At 36.9% G+C, this 15,865-nt stretch overlaps 1 protein-coding gene across 2 annotated transcripts in view; it reads right to left on the reverse strand.

The window, feature by feature from the left end:
* Positions 1–15,865, reverse strand: part of RIC1 (RIC1 homolog, RAB6A GEF complex partner 1) — a 153,371-nt gene that overhangs the window by 30,505 nt on the left and 107,001 nt on the right. For both annotated transcript variants that reach the window (XM_025359079.1, XM_025359080.1), the window contains exons 7-10: positions 11,765–11,856; positions 6,790–6,878; positions 2,373–2,517; positions 1,796–1,844 (exon numbers count right to left, since the gene is read on the reverse strand). In XM_025359079.1, the coding sequence (XP_025214864.1) occupies positions 1,796–1,844; positions 2,373–2,517; positions 6,790–6,878; positions 11,765–11,856 (375 nt within the window). The remainder of the gene's footprint in view (positions 1–1,795; positions 1,845–2,372; positions 2,518–6,789; positions 6,879–11,764; positions 11,857–15,865) is intronic.

Consider the following 15,865-nt stretch of genomic DNA (forward strand, 5'->3'; position numbering starts at 1 on the left):
TCTCAAATACAAAGAAATTCCTTACAGAAGACACCCCAGGTTACCTAGCAGAAGCCTGGCAAAGAAGCCCCTACAACAGATGCAGTTTTGTATGGAGCAAAAAACATTGGATTGGAAGCTGTGACACTAGAGTTTTCATTATAGCTTGGCTTTTTGTATATACTACCTTGGCCAAGCTGTCTGGTTTCTCAGGATATAAGTTTCTTCCTCTGTAAAATGAGAAGGTTCAAAGAAATTCCTCCAGAACCATTCAGTTTTAATATTCTGTAACTAGACTCCATGAGAGTATTTTTAAAGATTAGTGATTCTCAATCTTCAAGCCAAGAAAATGGTAAAGGGGCAGGGGTAGCCATGAATTGCTGCAAAATTTCAAAAGTTTAATAGAACTTTTATGTTTTCCTGTGATAAAGCTGCATAAGTTTTAACTAAAATGCTTAGACTCTTAGTTTGTGGCTGAAATATCAACTTAGTGAGACAGACAACACTGGTTGTTGCATGCCATTCAGAAGGCTGACTGGCATTTATAAAAATATGTGGCTAAAAACTTACTTTAAACTATGGAGGTGGGCAAAGACATCAGAAGGGGTCCTTGGTGGTGAAAGGTTGGGAACCACTATTTTAGGCAACCATGGTGGTTTTAATTCTACAAGAAACTCAAGATCAGAAAAATGTCTTCCTCTGTGGAGCAAGAGAGAAGGGAAGCGACAAGCCTCATAGTCACTAAGTTAAAAAGGATGGTACGCAGAGGGGCTACAGCAAGAAAAACTTGTTATGTAAAGACGGGTTATATCTCTTTGTTTTCTACAGAAACTCTAGGTAAAAAATAAAAATACAAGTTGAGCCTCGCTAATCCAAAAGTCTGAAATGCTCCAATAGCTGAAACTTTTTGAGGGCTGATATGACACCACAGTAAAAAATTCCACACCTGACTTCATGTGATGAGCTACAGTCAAAATTTTGTTTTATGCACAAAATTATTAAAAATATGTTACATTACCTTCACTCTATGTGCATAAGGTATATATAAAACATAAGTAAATTCTGTGTTCAGACTTGAGTCCCATCCCCAAAATGTATTTGCAAATATTCCAAAATCCAAAAAGTTCCAAAATTTGAAACACTTCTGGTTCCAAGCACTTTACATCTATGTAAAGTTTTAAAAATATGCTCAATGCACTGTATACATATATATAGATACAGATATCCTCAAGTAATGCACAAGTGCATATCCTCCAGGAAAAATACCCAATGAGCATTTTACCTCATGTTAAAAGCAAGCAGGCCATGAGAAGACACATACAAAAAAGGCCTCATCTGAACAGTCATTATCATCATAGAGATGATAGGCGTTTGCTAGCCACATCTAAACAAAACACAAATACTGAAAACCAGGCAGCCTTCCAATTAAAAAAAAAGAAAACTTTCATCAAGCAAGAACTGTATAAAGAAGAGTCTTCTGAGACCAAAATAGTTTTGTGATTTTGTCAGATCAACATGAGTGAAAAAAGGGCCAGCCTGGGCAACATGGCAAGACCCCATCTCTACTAAAAATCAAAAAAATTGTGGATAGTGGTGTGGATAGTGGCGTGCCTGTAGTCTCAGCTTTGGAAGCTTGAGGCAGGAGGATCGCTTAGAGAGGCTGCAGTGAGCTATGATCTGCCACTGCTCTCCAGCCTGGGTGACAGCACAAGACCCTGTCTCAAAAAATTAAATAAATAAAAATGACTGAAAAAAGGGAAGAAAAATCCAAGTTTTTTTTTAATACCATGCTAATTTTTTTATAGAAAGTACTTACCATAGAGTTGATCTTAAGGGGATCTTTTTTGGTGCCATCAGACCTATAACTGAAACAGAACAGAAACCAAATATAATACAGCCTTCCAATTACACATAATGCACATAAAATTTAGTGTGTTTTTTAAAAAAATCAAACAGAGTTTGCTCCTTCAAAATAGAAACACATAATAATGCATGAAATACAAAACTGTGGGTTAATACACCTAGGTGTATGTATCTCTCAGCCACATTTTCCGAGGTCCAAGTGACTTCTTGCCAGAGTCATGCAGCTTTTAAAGGTGTGGTCATTTCGTCAGAACTGAACCTCATGTCAGATTCTGCTTTGTGTCTAACATGCTGTCATATACACAATAGGGGTTCAAAAAAATAAATACATTTTTATGGAATGAGATGTAATTTTTTTAAAACATGAGTGTTCAGAGAATCAATATATTCTGAACAGATTATGAACTTTGCAAACTGTTTTAAGGTAAGAGTCAAGGCAAAAAGGGAAGTTCTGATACAAGGTTTTGGTATGCATGCATTGTGAGAAATAATGGAGTTACTTTATCTAAAAATTGTCTTTTTTGACTTACGCAAAATCTCCTCCAAGTGTACAAATCAGCTGTGCTCCAAACACACTCCATAAAGAAAGGCCTCCATATTCCCAGGTCACTATTACAACACTATTGTCAGGAGACCATCTCATCAATTTAACAGCTCCTGTTTTATTCCAAATGTCTGTTAAGAAATAGTGAGAAGAGTTAAAAATAAATAGTTGCTTCAGAAATACTTTTTTTTTCCTACATAGTCTATATTTTCAAATCTAAATGAGCAGAAAGGCAAGACTGCTTCAAAAAATAAATCCTGCTCATTTAGGACTACTTAAAATTAGTAAGGCCATTAGTTTTGTCCTGATCTAAGCAGAACAAACTCAGTGCACAGGTGATTTGTAAGAAGTGAAAGCTGTTTCTAGCCACTATTAGCTTGATTAACTTACAACTGTGTAATCTTAAAAGTCTTTGGTTTTGTATAGATCAGTTTCTGTAAAACAGGGATAAGGTTACAGTAAAAGCTGTCTTTAGGAAAAAACATATGCAGACCTTAAAAAAGGCTACACAGTAAGGATGATTAAAAAAAAATAAGGAACAAATTTCTATTTTTGGAAGTACAGCAAATGACACCCTGAATGACTTCCACACTGAAAAAACTAAGATGTTGAATACTTAAATCCTCAAAACAACCAAAAATACTGAGACAAAGTGCTTGTTCCCTGAATTTTTCTGCCAAACCCTGGAGACCTTGACTTCTACCTCTGATGACTCTAAAGCTCAGAGCTTGCCTAAGGCAGGTAATCTTACAAAAGATACCCATGTAAAGCTGGGACTACAATGGACTATATCCGTGGTATAAGAAAGAATGAGAAAAAAGCCTCTGCCATATAGGAAAAGAATTAGCAAGGAACACTTTCATGTTTCATCAGTGGAACTCTATGGAAAATAACACTCCCTTGATAATCTGAAGCCACAAACCCTCACTCTGATTTGTAATTTGTACAATGTAATGTGGTTCACACAGAGAATACAATGCAAAGGGTTAGAGACTGATGTAGTGCTCCCAAGTGACCAGCAGAAGCAAAGACATTTAAATCCTCTCTGGAAAAACTCAAATGTTATCCAGTTCTCAAAGTGTTACACACACACACACAAAACGCTTCAAGGAAAACAATCAGCTCTCAGTCAAAAATCCTAAAATACATACACAAATGAGCAAGAACCCAAAGGATCAAGACATGGCAGAAACAGACTCAGAAAGGCTGCAGATTTGGGGATTAACAGACACAGAATATAAAATAACTGCTTTTCATAGCCAATGAAATAAAGGAGAAGACTCAAACAAGGAGCAGGATGCATACAGATTGGAAAAAGAGCTAAATAAGCCTTTAAATAATAAAAAATACAATAACTGAAATTAAAAACTTGATGGACAGATCAAACAATATATTTGGCATAACTGGAGAGGATCAGCAAACCCAGATGGAGAAAAAATTTCTAGAATGCAATCTAGAGAAACAAAATTAAAAAAATTTTTAAGTTAGGTTAAGAAACATGGAAAAAAGTATAACGTATATCTGAGTTCCAGAAAAAGAGATTAGGGGAGAGGCAATATTTAGAAAGATTGGTTGAGAATTTTCCAGAAATAGTTCAAAGACATACATCTTCATCCAGCAAGCCTGAGTCTCAAGCAGGATTTGAAAAACAAACAAAATTCTTCACCTTCCACATCACAGCAAAACTGCAGAAAGCCAAAAACAAAAACAAGATCTGAAAGGTAGCTATAAAGACCAGTCTCTTGAAAAGAGAAGACAACTTGACAGATGACCTCCCAATAGCTGCAATGGAAATCTAATGACACTAGAGCAAATTCTTCAATGTATAAAAAAAAAATAACTGCCAATCCAAAACAGCATACCAAGTTAAACTATAATTAAATCACATGGGGCAAAATAAGTACATTTCAGACTCCGCCAAAGTAGAGTTTACCTTCAAAAAACTTCATTAAAATAAATTCCAAAGGATGTATGAGAGGTTTTTCAGGCAGAAAATGGTCTCAAGAAGAAGGTATGAGTTGGTAAAAGATATGGTGGGCAAAAACACTGGTATAAATGTGGGTAACACTAAGTCAACATGAAGAGTTAAATATCCTAATTGTGATAGTTAACACTGAGTGTCAACTTCACTGAATTGAAGGATACAAAGTATCAATCCTGGGTGTGTCTGTGAGGGTGTTGCCAAAGGAGATTAACATTTGAGTCCCAGGGCTGGGAAAGGTGGACCCACCCTCAATCGGGGTGGGCACAATCTAATCAGCTGCCAGTGTGACTAGAATATAAGCAGGCAGAAAAATGTGAAAATAGAGACTGGCCTAGCCCCCCAGTCTACATATTTCTCGTGTGCTGGATGCTTCCTGCCCTCAAACATCAGACTCCAAGTTGTTCAGTTTTGGAACTCGGACTGGCTCTCCTTGCTCCTCAGCCTGCAGATGGACTACTGTGGGACCTTGTGATCATATGAGTTAATACTTAATAAACTCCCCTTTATAAATATGTATGTATCTATTCTATTAGTTCTGTCCCTCTATAGAACCCTTACTAATACAGATATTGGTACCAGGAGTGGTTCTAGAGGAACAGAATATTAAGGATTGAGTTCCTTCACTGGTTTTGAGGTTTCTGGAATTGGCTGCCTAATATCATTAGACCCCAAAATGCTAAGGACTCTATTTGTAATAGTATGGAGAACACTGAGAGTCCTTGACATGAACTGTTGAGAGAATTATGCAAAATAAATGCATTTGGCACTTCTGATTCATTGCTTGTGAGAGTCAAGGAGTTTAGTGACTCTATACATAACACCTTTGACCATATGTGAAGAACCAAGGAACATAATGAAGCTAGTTGGTTGCTCCTAAGTTCAGTGAACAAAGTGATGAAAGAAAATGAATTCAGGGATTCTATCTCCCAGAAGCAGACACGGAGCCTCAAATCTGCTAAGATTGCCCTGAGAGAGAGTCTTATCTCCTATAGAGAAAGAGCTAAAATTGTGGAAACACAGAGACAAGCTCTTATCATTTGAGTGGCTGACCTGCAATGAAAGGTGCATACACCTGCATCACCAGGCGTCTACTGTTAAAATGAGGGCATTGACTGGAAAAGAATGGGACTCTGCAACTTGGAAAACGGATGTGTGGGAGGACCCTGATGAAGCTACATTCACTGAGTTTGTAAACTCTGGTGAGCCTTTTTTTGCCAGAAGAAACAGCTTTCCCCATCCCCAATAGTGGCAACATCCCCTCCTGGACCCATGCTGCCATTAGCCCTTCCACATTTGTCTGAGGAGATAAACCCTGTGCTGCCTGAGGCAACAGTGATGCCCTCCCCTGAGGCAGTTGCTAGGCAAGATGTTGATTCTCCTCAGGAGCCACCCCCAACACCTCTGTTTGCTTCTAGACCTATAAATAAAGTCCTGGCGGGCCTCTAGAGGTGAGTTTGAGAGTGTGACCCACGAGGAGGTGCACTATGGGAACTGCTCAAGTTTACTAATTTATATAAACAGAAATCTGGAGAACAGGCACAGGAATGGATATTAAGGTTGTGGGATAATGATGGAAGGAAAATAGAGTTGGATCATGGTGAATTTATTGATTTGGGCCCACTAAGTAGGGACTATGCATTTAAAGCTGCAGCTCGGGGAGTTAAAAGGTTCTAATAGTTTATTTGCTCAATTAGCTGAAACATGGATTAAAAGATGGCCCACTGTGAGTGAGCTGGAAATGGCTGATCTCCCTTGGTTTAATGTAGAGGAAGGGATCCAAAGGCTTAGGAAGATTCAGAAGGTGGAGTGGATTAATCACTTTAGACCTACTCATCCCAGCTGGGAGGGTCCAAAAGATATACCCTTGACTGATGCCTTGCAAAACAGATTTGTAAGGGCAGCACCTACATCTTTGAAGAACCCTATAATTGCACCTCTCTGTATGTCAGATCTAACAGTGGGAACTTCAGTCACTCAACTACAAAATTTAAATACAGTGGGAATAACTGGATCCCAAGGCAGCAGGGGCAAGTGGCACTCAATTATCAAAGGCAAGGTGGGCGTAGCTGCTATAATGGACAGCAGAGGCAAAGCGGCAATCAAAATAGTCTGACTTGTGTAGAACTCAGCACTGGCTAATTAATCACGGTGTTCCTGGAAGTGAAACTGATAGGAAGCCTATTGCATTCCTACTTAATTTACACAAGCAGAAAACTTCTAGGTCGAATGGACAAAACACTAATTTGAATTATCAAAACAGAATCACGGCCCCTCAACTGATTTCCAGACTTGAGCCAGTTTACACACCCAGAGTCCCAATATTTGACCTATAGCATGACATGTATTGTTTAACTTAAAATCAGCATCTGCTACACATAGCATTACCAATACATTAAATTTTTTTTTTAAAAAGACTCACCAGGATACTGTTTTGCTGTTAGCTCTAATTTATGAGATAGCAGCATGGCTCCAGTGCTGTTATCTATTGTATAGACCTGCACAGAACCACTGTGAAAACAACAACAAAAAACTTTTAGTGAAAAAAGACAAATACAAATAGAAAAAGCATTATATAACTCTTATGTTCTGCTGGTGGGAGTGTAAACTAGAACAAAACCATTTTGTCAATAAGTTGCAGTCATCTCATAAATTTGAACAAAGGCATATTCTAATCTAGCAATTTCACTTCCAGATATATCCCAGAAATTATTGTCTAATGTTTACTTGAGATATGGACAATGTCCATTGTACTACTGTGTATAATTTTTAAAAAAGGAAATAGCCGGCTGGGTGCGGTGGCTCATGCCTGTAATCCCAGCACTTTGGGAGGCCGAGGTGGGCAGATCACGAGGTCAGGAGATCAAGACCATCCTGGCTAACATGGTGAAACCCCGTCTCTATAAAATACAAAAAATTAGCCAGGCATGGTGGCGGGCGCCTGTAGTCCCAGCTACTTGGGAGGCTGAGGCAGGAGAATGGCGTGAACCTGGGAGGAAGAGCTTGCAGTGAGCTGAGATCATGCCACTGCACTCTAGCCTGGGCGACAGAGCGAGACTCGGTCTCAAAAAAACAAAACAAAACAAAACAAGGAAATAGCCTATCTAGCAACGTGAGGAAAAAAATGAACTTTTATTTGGCTGTAGTACATATGGTGTAGCAATATAATACTATACCATACAGCACTGAAAATGAATGAACTTTAGCCACATGGATAGCGGATACCGTTAACCCTTGAACAATGTGGATCTGAACTGCACAGGCCCACTTATACATGTATTTTCTTCTGCCTCTGCCACCCCTGACATACCTCCTTTTCCTCAAGCCTACTCAACATGAACACAGTGAGAATGAAGACTTTTAGGATGACCCACTTCCACTTAATCAATAGTAAGTACATTATTTCTTCCTTATAATTTTCTTAATAATCTTTTCTCTAGCTTAGTTTATTGTAAGAATACAATATATAATATTAGTATATATAACATGGAAAGTATGTGTTAATTGTAAGGTTTCAATAGTACGTTATTAGTAGTTAAAAGTCTTTGGGGAGTCAAAAGTTACACGCAAATTTTCAAATGTGTTGGGGGGTTGGTACCTCTAACCCCTGGGCTGTTCAACGGTCAACAGTATATACATTTAAGAGATAAAATATATATACACACACACACAAGTGTGTGTGTGTAAAAGCATAGCAAATATAAACATACATATTTGATATATATATAGTAGATATATAGTATTAATAGTAAATATATTTGTGGTAAAAATACAACGAAGAGTTCATGTATACAAATTTCAGATGAGTGACACTCTGGTGGAGAAAGGGGAGTATCAAAGAAGAGGGGTAAACAGGAGGCTTCATCAGCACTGGTGATGTCTTATTTCTTACGTTGGATGGTAATTTATAAAGATTTTAGTTTTAAAATATATGTGCTTTTTTGTGTATATGGTATATATATTTACTTAATTTAAAACATCTTTACAAGGGTCAAATTTATGAAGGGCCTGAAGCCAAAAGTAAAATCTCTGTAATACTTCTAAGCTACATTTCAAAACTGAACTACAATGATAATAGAAAAGTCTCATTTCTGCTTATGGTATATTCTCAGTTCAAAAATTTAATGCCCATTCAGCAGTTGAAAATGAGGCTCCTGCTTTACATTACTTATGCAACACTATCATAGTGAGAAAGAGAAACAAATGTTGTTCTTAAAGATACTTTTTAATCTAAGAATGCTTTTGCACATAATAAGATGACACTGGTTTATGACTGCCAGACTGTTTTTTTTTTTTTGTGAAAGGAGAAGTCAGATGGTTTCTTCACAGCAGCTTTGATCCATTTCCATCCAGGTCCTACCTCTTCTCAAGGATTAGAACTGGGATTAACTAAAAGACCTGCAGTAGTAGTCTCCTTAAAGTTGTCCCACAGCTTACTCTGTTTTTGTTTTCTTTTTTTTTCTTTCTGTGTTCCATTCTGGATAATTTCTATGTTTTTCAAGTTCATTAATCCTCTCTTCTGCAATGTCTAATCTGTCGTTAGTTCCATACAGTGTATTTTTCATCTCAGACATAATGGTTTTCACCTCTAGAAGTTTAATTTCAGTCCTTTTCTAATGTCTTCCATGTCTCAGTTTAATATTCAAGAGGGACTCTCTACAGCTCTCTGAAGTTCTCTCTTTCTGCCACCGGTTTGGTGTCTATAATTATGAACTCTAGCTGCCTTGGTTTTCCCAGATTCTCTGATTTCCATGTGCTTATCTCAACTCAGGACCTATCTCCTCAATCCTGTGCTGCAGCCTACAAACACTCAAAATAATAAAAACTAAGGGCAGTTACAGAGAGATAATTTTGTTTCTCATCTTTCAGAAATCACTATCCCTTGTTACCTTATGTTCGTGTTTTGAATTCAAAACAGCTCTTTCATATTTTTGTCCATTTTCTTGACTGTATCAGGTGGGAGGGAAAATCTGATCTGTCATTCCATCATACCCAGAAGCTAAATATCTGAAAAAGATTTCTTTCCAGACTATCTACCCAAATAGATCATCTCCTGCTGAGAGAGAGCACTAAGTGGGTAGCAGGTGTTTGTTTTTGCTTTGCATCTGACAACTGTCAGCTGCTAACCCTGGGTTGCTGAGCTCTAAAATGTTAGTGAGGAGAGTCCATGTTTTAAATATAAGAAACAGGTGCTAAGTTACTACTTATCAAAGTCTGACAATCTTTTAGTTGTTCTATAGTGCCTGTATTCTTTAAACTACTTTTCCTTCCATTTCTCACCAGCTCAATGTAACAGAAAAATATATTTTCATTAAAAAGACAGGACTTACTAACCCCAAAGCAAATAAATCTCTGTAAGAGAGATATGGCTATTGTCACCATAAGTGATCAAATTCAGCATCATTAATACTGAGACAACTTGACATTATTACTAAATGATACTATAGGAAGTATATATCATCACCCATGACAAAATGTGTAACCAGAATCTAGTAATACCTTTAAATAGGTAACAGGAAGGTTGTTCAAATACTGATCTGCTGCCAACTGGCATCCTAAAAGGAAGCTGGCTTCTTACACAACTCTAAGGACACCAGCTATCACCTAGTGTTCAAGGCAATTAAGTCCTGGTAAGTGTTGGCAGATCTGGACTAGCAGACACTGGTTTGTTATGTCACACAGCTAGAATCACAAAACTTTAACCCTAACCCATGGGCATGCTAGAAGAGAGCTTGTAGTCTCCCAGCTGATGAAAACTGAGGTGGCTGAAAAGCTATAAGCCAAGAGTCTACCTTCATTATCCTGGGGAGGGCTAGTACTTATGAATCATGTAGCTTACAAGCCCATAGCCTAGGGAGGAGTACTTCTTCTGGATTCTAACACCCAGCCTTGTGCTAGCCCCAAATGCAGGAAATGGAACTGCACACTTGCCACTGCTTCTGTCTCTGTGTATTTTCTCTAAATGCTTTTCCATGCCTGATGTGTGGGCTTTCTAATCACTTGAATGTATTGCTCAACAAGAACCAACTTCCAGGTTAGTCATGACAGGTGTCAGATAAACTAGTTAAATGCCATCATGAGGAAACAATGAGGCAAATCTAGGATGCAGGATATTGTATAAAGAATCAACTCAGACTCAAAAAAAGTCAATGCCATGAAAATAAGAAAAGTGGTGTAAGGATTATTGTAGGTAAAAGGTAACTAAAGAGAATTAATAACCAAATATAATTAATGAATCTTGACTGATTCTGGTTGGAACAAAGGAGGCATAGAAGAAATTTAGCTGGTGGCAACTGGGTTAATTTGCATATAAACTGGGTATTAGATCCTATTAGGGATTTATCATTAATGATCTCATGTGATAAAGATATTACATTTATACAAGAGAATGTCTCCTTTTTTAGAAACCAAAAAATAAGGCAAATGTATGTCAACAGCAAAGTGGATAAATGCTATATTCAGACAATGGAACGTTATTTATAAACCAATTTAAAAAATGATTACAACTACTGGTAAATGACATGGATAAATCTGACAATTTTGACCGGTTACTAAGTGAGTCAAGGAGGGAATAAGAGTTGTGACTAGGAAGTAGCAGAGGCAGTTTGTGACTGTAGTCCAGCAATGTTCTATTTACTGATCCAGTTGTGAAGAAATGGGTATTCGTATTACATTAAACTATGAATATTTGGATTATGTACTACTTTGTATGTAAGTTTTTGTTTCAGAATGTGAAATAAAAAGGGTATTATAAACTTTATGCCAATAAGTTTGAATGTGTTTAAGAAAGAAACCAATTCCTGGAAAAATGCAACTTGCCAAAATCATGTAGGGAGAGATAAGTCTAAATCCTCTTAAATCTATTTTTAAAACTGGGCTGGGCCCCGTGGCTCACACCTGTAATCACAGCACTTTGGGAGGCCGAGGCGGATGGATCACGAGGTCAGGAGTTTGAGACCAGCCTGACCAACATAGTGCAACCCCGTTCTACTAAAAATACAAAAATTAGCCGGATGTGGTGGCGCATGCCTGCAGTCCCAGCTACTCAGGACGCTAAGGCAGGAGAATCACTTGAACTCAGGAGGCAGAGGATGCAGTGAGCCAAGATCACGCCCTTGCATTCCAGTCTGGGCAACAGAGCGAGACTGTCTCTCTCTCTCTTTCTATATATATATTTATATATATCCAAATATACATTTTGGATATATATATCCAAAATCTGCCCTTTACTTTTGTTTCAATCTAATAAAACACTTTTACATTTCATATTAAAGTTGACTGACAAATTATGACAGCATGATACAGTTTATAAGTGTGTTAGGAACATCTTATGTTTACAAAAAAACAGTATTTTTTGCAACAACTCTTAAAAATGCAAAAGTCTACATCAATTATACCTCACACAGCCAAATGCCATTAGTCGATACTTGTTATTTACTGCTACACACGTTCCGTCAACAACATCTTGTGGCCAAACTCCATGAAGTTGCTATAATAAAGAAAAATAGTTAAGGCTTAAAAAATGTTTCTCCAAATTTACTGTAGTCAACATAATTCTCCTTCAATAAACACACAATTTCTAATGCTTTATTTGGTTTCATCTGCAGAGGAAAATATCCCATCAGGACTATCCCAATAGTCTCCCTTAAAATACTACCAAATAGTCTCCCTTAAAACCTCAAACTTCTCATGAATTGGTCTGATAAATACTCAGTCCAGTGCTAGTTAATCTATTTAAAAAACACTAAAATATGGAAATTCATCCCCAAACTCAAATAAAGATGACTTTCTTGTTAGAATATAAACACTTTGATAGCGGAAACAGCATCTGACTTGCTCATTATAATTATTCTCATCACCTAGCACATAGTATTTAACTTCTCAGTCAGTGAAAAGTAGTACATTCTGTTTGGTTTATTCTTTAGAAGCAAAATTGCTTACTATTCTCTACAGTTCCCTTCTTTATAATATAATGGTTAATAGCATGGTATCTGGAAGCCTGACAGCTCAGGACTACCTTCACTCCTCAAAATGATTATTTGATTTTTTTAAGCTTCAGTTTTCTTATCTGTATTTACCTCTTAGGGTGTTTCAAAGATTAAATGAAGATACACATGTAAACTATTTAGGACAATGCCTACCATTCAACAAACATTCAATAAATAAATGACATTATTAATAAGCGTATATGCTATTTAATTCCATATATAGAAAATACAGCTCAGTTGTTTGCTCTTATTTGTCAAATCACAGACATTCGATGACAAATTCCAAGGCAAATGTCATAATCATTAGTTCAGTTAGCACAAAAAGTGGCACACTATAATATAGCACTTTATTTTTGGATGATCCCAATAGTAAACACTAAAGATACAATATAATCACAACTATTTGAACTAGAATACTACAGATTTCATTTAATTCCACAATCAGCTATATAATCTACTATCTAAACACGGAATCTTTGCTTTAGTAGGAATTTTATTTATCTTTTAATTTTAATAATAAAACTGGACATTTTATGTCACAAATGGTAAAGACAGCAGTGAGCATTGGTTTTTTGAACTGCTGCTTAGATTGAAATTCAGTCCTACAATAAGTATTTTCTAGGTGGTTACGATTCACTAGGCACTGCTCTAGGTTCTGAGGCTATACTAGCACACCAAAATCTTTACTTGTATCCTTGCTTTACATTTGAGTCAAGAGACAGACAAGTTAAAAAAGTATATTGTATATTAGAGGTTAAAAATACTATACAAAAAAAATTAAGCAATGATGGTAAAGAGGGAGTACAGGGGAAGAGTGTAATATTCAACAGGTTTCCCTGTAAGGATGCCTTTTGAGGAAAGTCCTCAAAGAAATAAAGCAAGTGTAAAAGCTCTACTGTAGTAGCATTTCTGGCATGCTCAAAGACCAGCAAAGAGGCCTGTGTGGACAGAGTGAAGTGGATGGGTTGTGAAAGGAAAGTAGTATATGTGGTAAGAGATGTAATAGGAGGTCAGATTTTTAGGGCTTTGAAGGCCACCATAAGAATTCTGGCTGCTTCTTCAAGTTATACAGAAGAAGAATATTAATTTTTTTAACCTTTTCTGTCATGAATTATAATAAAGAATACATGAAAATGAAACATACATCTCAATTAATATCACAAAGCAAACACTTGTGGAATTGCTACTCAGGCCAAGAATCATCAGTACCCAAGTCTCCCAATAGTGCCCTTCCCGATCACCATATCCTCACACCCCTACAACAAAAAATATCCAGATTTACATGGTAATCACTTCCTTCTTTCTTTTAAATCATCATCACTTAAACATGCACTCATATATACTCTAATTTAGAACAGCCTACATTATTTGCCCTTTAATTTTTACCTAAAATGGAATCATAGCATGTATTCTTTTGTGTCTAGCTGCTTTTGCTTACTGTGTCTGTAAGATCTATCTGTGTTGTTGCATATAGCCTAGTTTGTTCATGTTCACTGTAGGCTTAAATATTGGGCTTAGCTCACTGGGTCGCTTTGGCCTCCCTTAGTCTGGCCAGTTCTTTACTGTCTTGTTTGCTCTCCAAGGCCTTCAAGCATATTAAAAAATATATTTTTTCTCCAGCTCTTTTAGTCCTCAGGAGGTTCTGTTCTAATAATCTAGTCCTACTGAATGAGTCTCCACAGAGAACTAACATAATCATATTTTAACACATCTGTTAAATGTCATTTATTTCCCTATTACCAGTAATATATACGTACTGTTTTCTTGTAATTTGTATTTTCTCTCTATACCTTATTTAGTAATGCTCATCTGCTTTTCATTAGTTTTTGAATCCCTAACTTATTAGAAAAATTTAATTACATACGAATAAATGCTGAGAATTTATTTTGTACTAACTCTAAAGTACTTGGAAAAGAGTCAATCACTTTTTCAGCCCTAATATTTTTAATTCCAGTCTAAACATTTAAGTCCCAAAGATAATTACAAATATATATGCACTTTATAGGAAAAAAAAAGAAATTTTTTTTCTAATTCATCAAAAGTTTATTTTTATTCTTATTTATATATTGACACAGGTGATCACAAATATATTATTTAGTACTTTATTATCTGAATAAAGTTGATAATGGAAGATATTAGATAGAAATATTAAAGTTGATAACAAACAGAATGACGACAATTAAAAAAGGCCATTAAAAACTTAAATTCCTTTCCAGTTAAAGAGATATGACTGAATATAAACATTTAGCTTCTTGGACTCCTAAAACCGTAACTTCTACAAGAGAAAAGAGTTTTTGTTTAAAAAAGCATAAAGCGGGAAAGACAAAAATAAAAGGAGAGGAGGCGGCATTAGAAAATTTTAGAAGCTGGAAAGCATACCAATGAGTAGAATCCTTAACTGGCAGGGAATAATGCTGAGAAACATCTAAGTTGTAGGGTACACGAAAGGCTTGGGAATTCAGGTGTCTTTGAAAGACTAAACTAAAGGTTGTAGAAGTGGTTCAAAACCTACTTAAAGAAGCAACTAGGGCCTCCCAGAGCACTTCCCCACAGCTGAGGAGCCAATAAATACCCCGCCTCCACTCCTACAGAAAACTGGTTATTTTTCTTTGGAGAAAAACAAAACAAAACACCCCCACCCCTGTCCCCTCCACCAGAGGCGTATGGACCACACTGAAAACAGGGATAGAAAATAAAGGCTCACATCTTGAATCTGGACCCTCTAGCCTAACTCTTCTGTAACTCAAATCCCAGAATATTGGGTAGCCAAGCATATATACTCTAGAAAGGATTGCAGGACTGTTTTCCAAAGAACACTGGAGCGAGAAGAGAACTTTAGAGAAAAAAAGAGTAACAAGTAGCGAATAAAGCCACCCGGAAATATGGGACTATGTGAAAAGATGAAATCTACATCTGATTGGTGTATCTGAAAGTGATGGGGAGAACAGAACCAAGCTGGAAAATACTCTTCAGGATATTATCCAGGAGAACTTCCCCAACCTAGCAAGGCAGGCCAACATTCAAATTCAGGAAATACAGAGAAGCCACGAAGATATTCCTCGAGAAGAGCAACTCTAAGACACATAATTGTCAGATTCACCAAAGTTGAAACGAAAGAAAAAATGTTAAGGGTAACCAGAAAGAAAGGTCGGGTTACCCACAAAGGGAAGACCATCAGACTAACAGCGGACCTCTCGGCAGAAATTCTACAAGTCAAAGAGAGTGGGGGGCCAATATTCAACATTCTTAAAGAAAAGAATTTTCAACCCAGAATTTCATATCCAGCCAAACTAAGCTTCATAAGTGAAGGAGAAATAAAATCCTTTACAGACAAACAAATGCTGAGAGATTTGTCACCACCAGGCCTGCCTTACAAGAGCTCCTGAAGGAAGCACTAAACATGGAAAGGAACAACCAGTACCAGCCACGGCAAAAACATACCAAATTGTAAAGACCATCGATGCTAGGAAGAAACTGCATCAACTAACGAGCAAAATAACCAGCTAAAAT

Source organism: Theropithecus gelada, chromosome 15 (assembly GCF_003255815.1).
Source record: "Theropithecus gelada isolate Dixy chromosome 15, Tgel_1.0, whole genome shotgun sequence".
In the NCBI taxonomy this organism is placed as follows: Eukaryota; Metazoa; Chordata; class Mammalia; order Primates; family Cercopithecidae; genus Theropithecus; species Theropithecus gelada.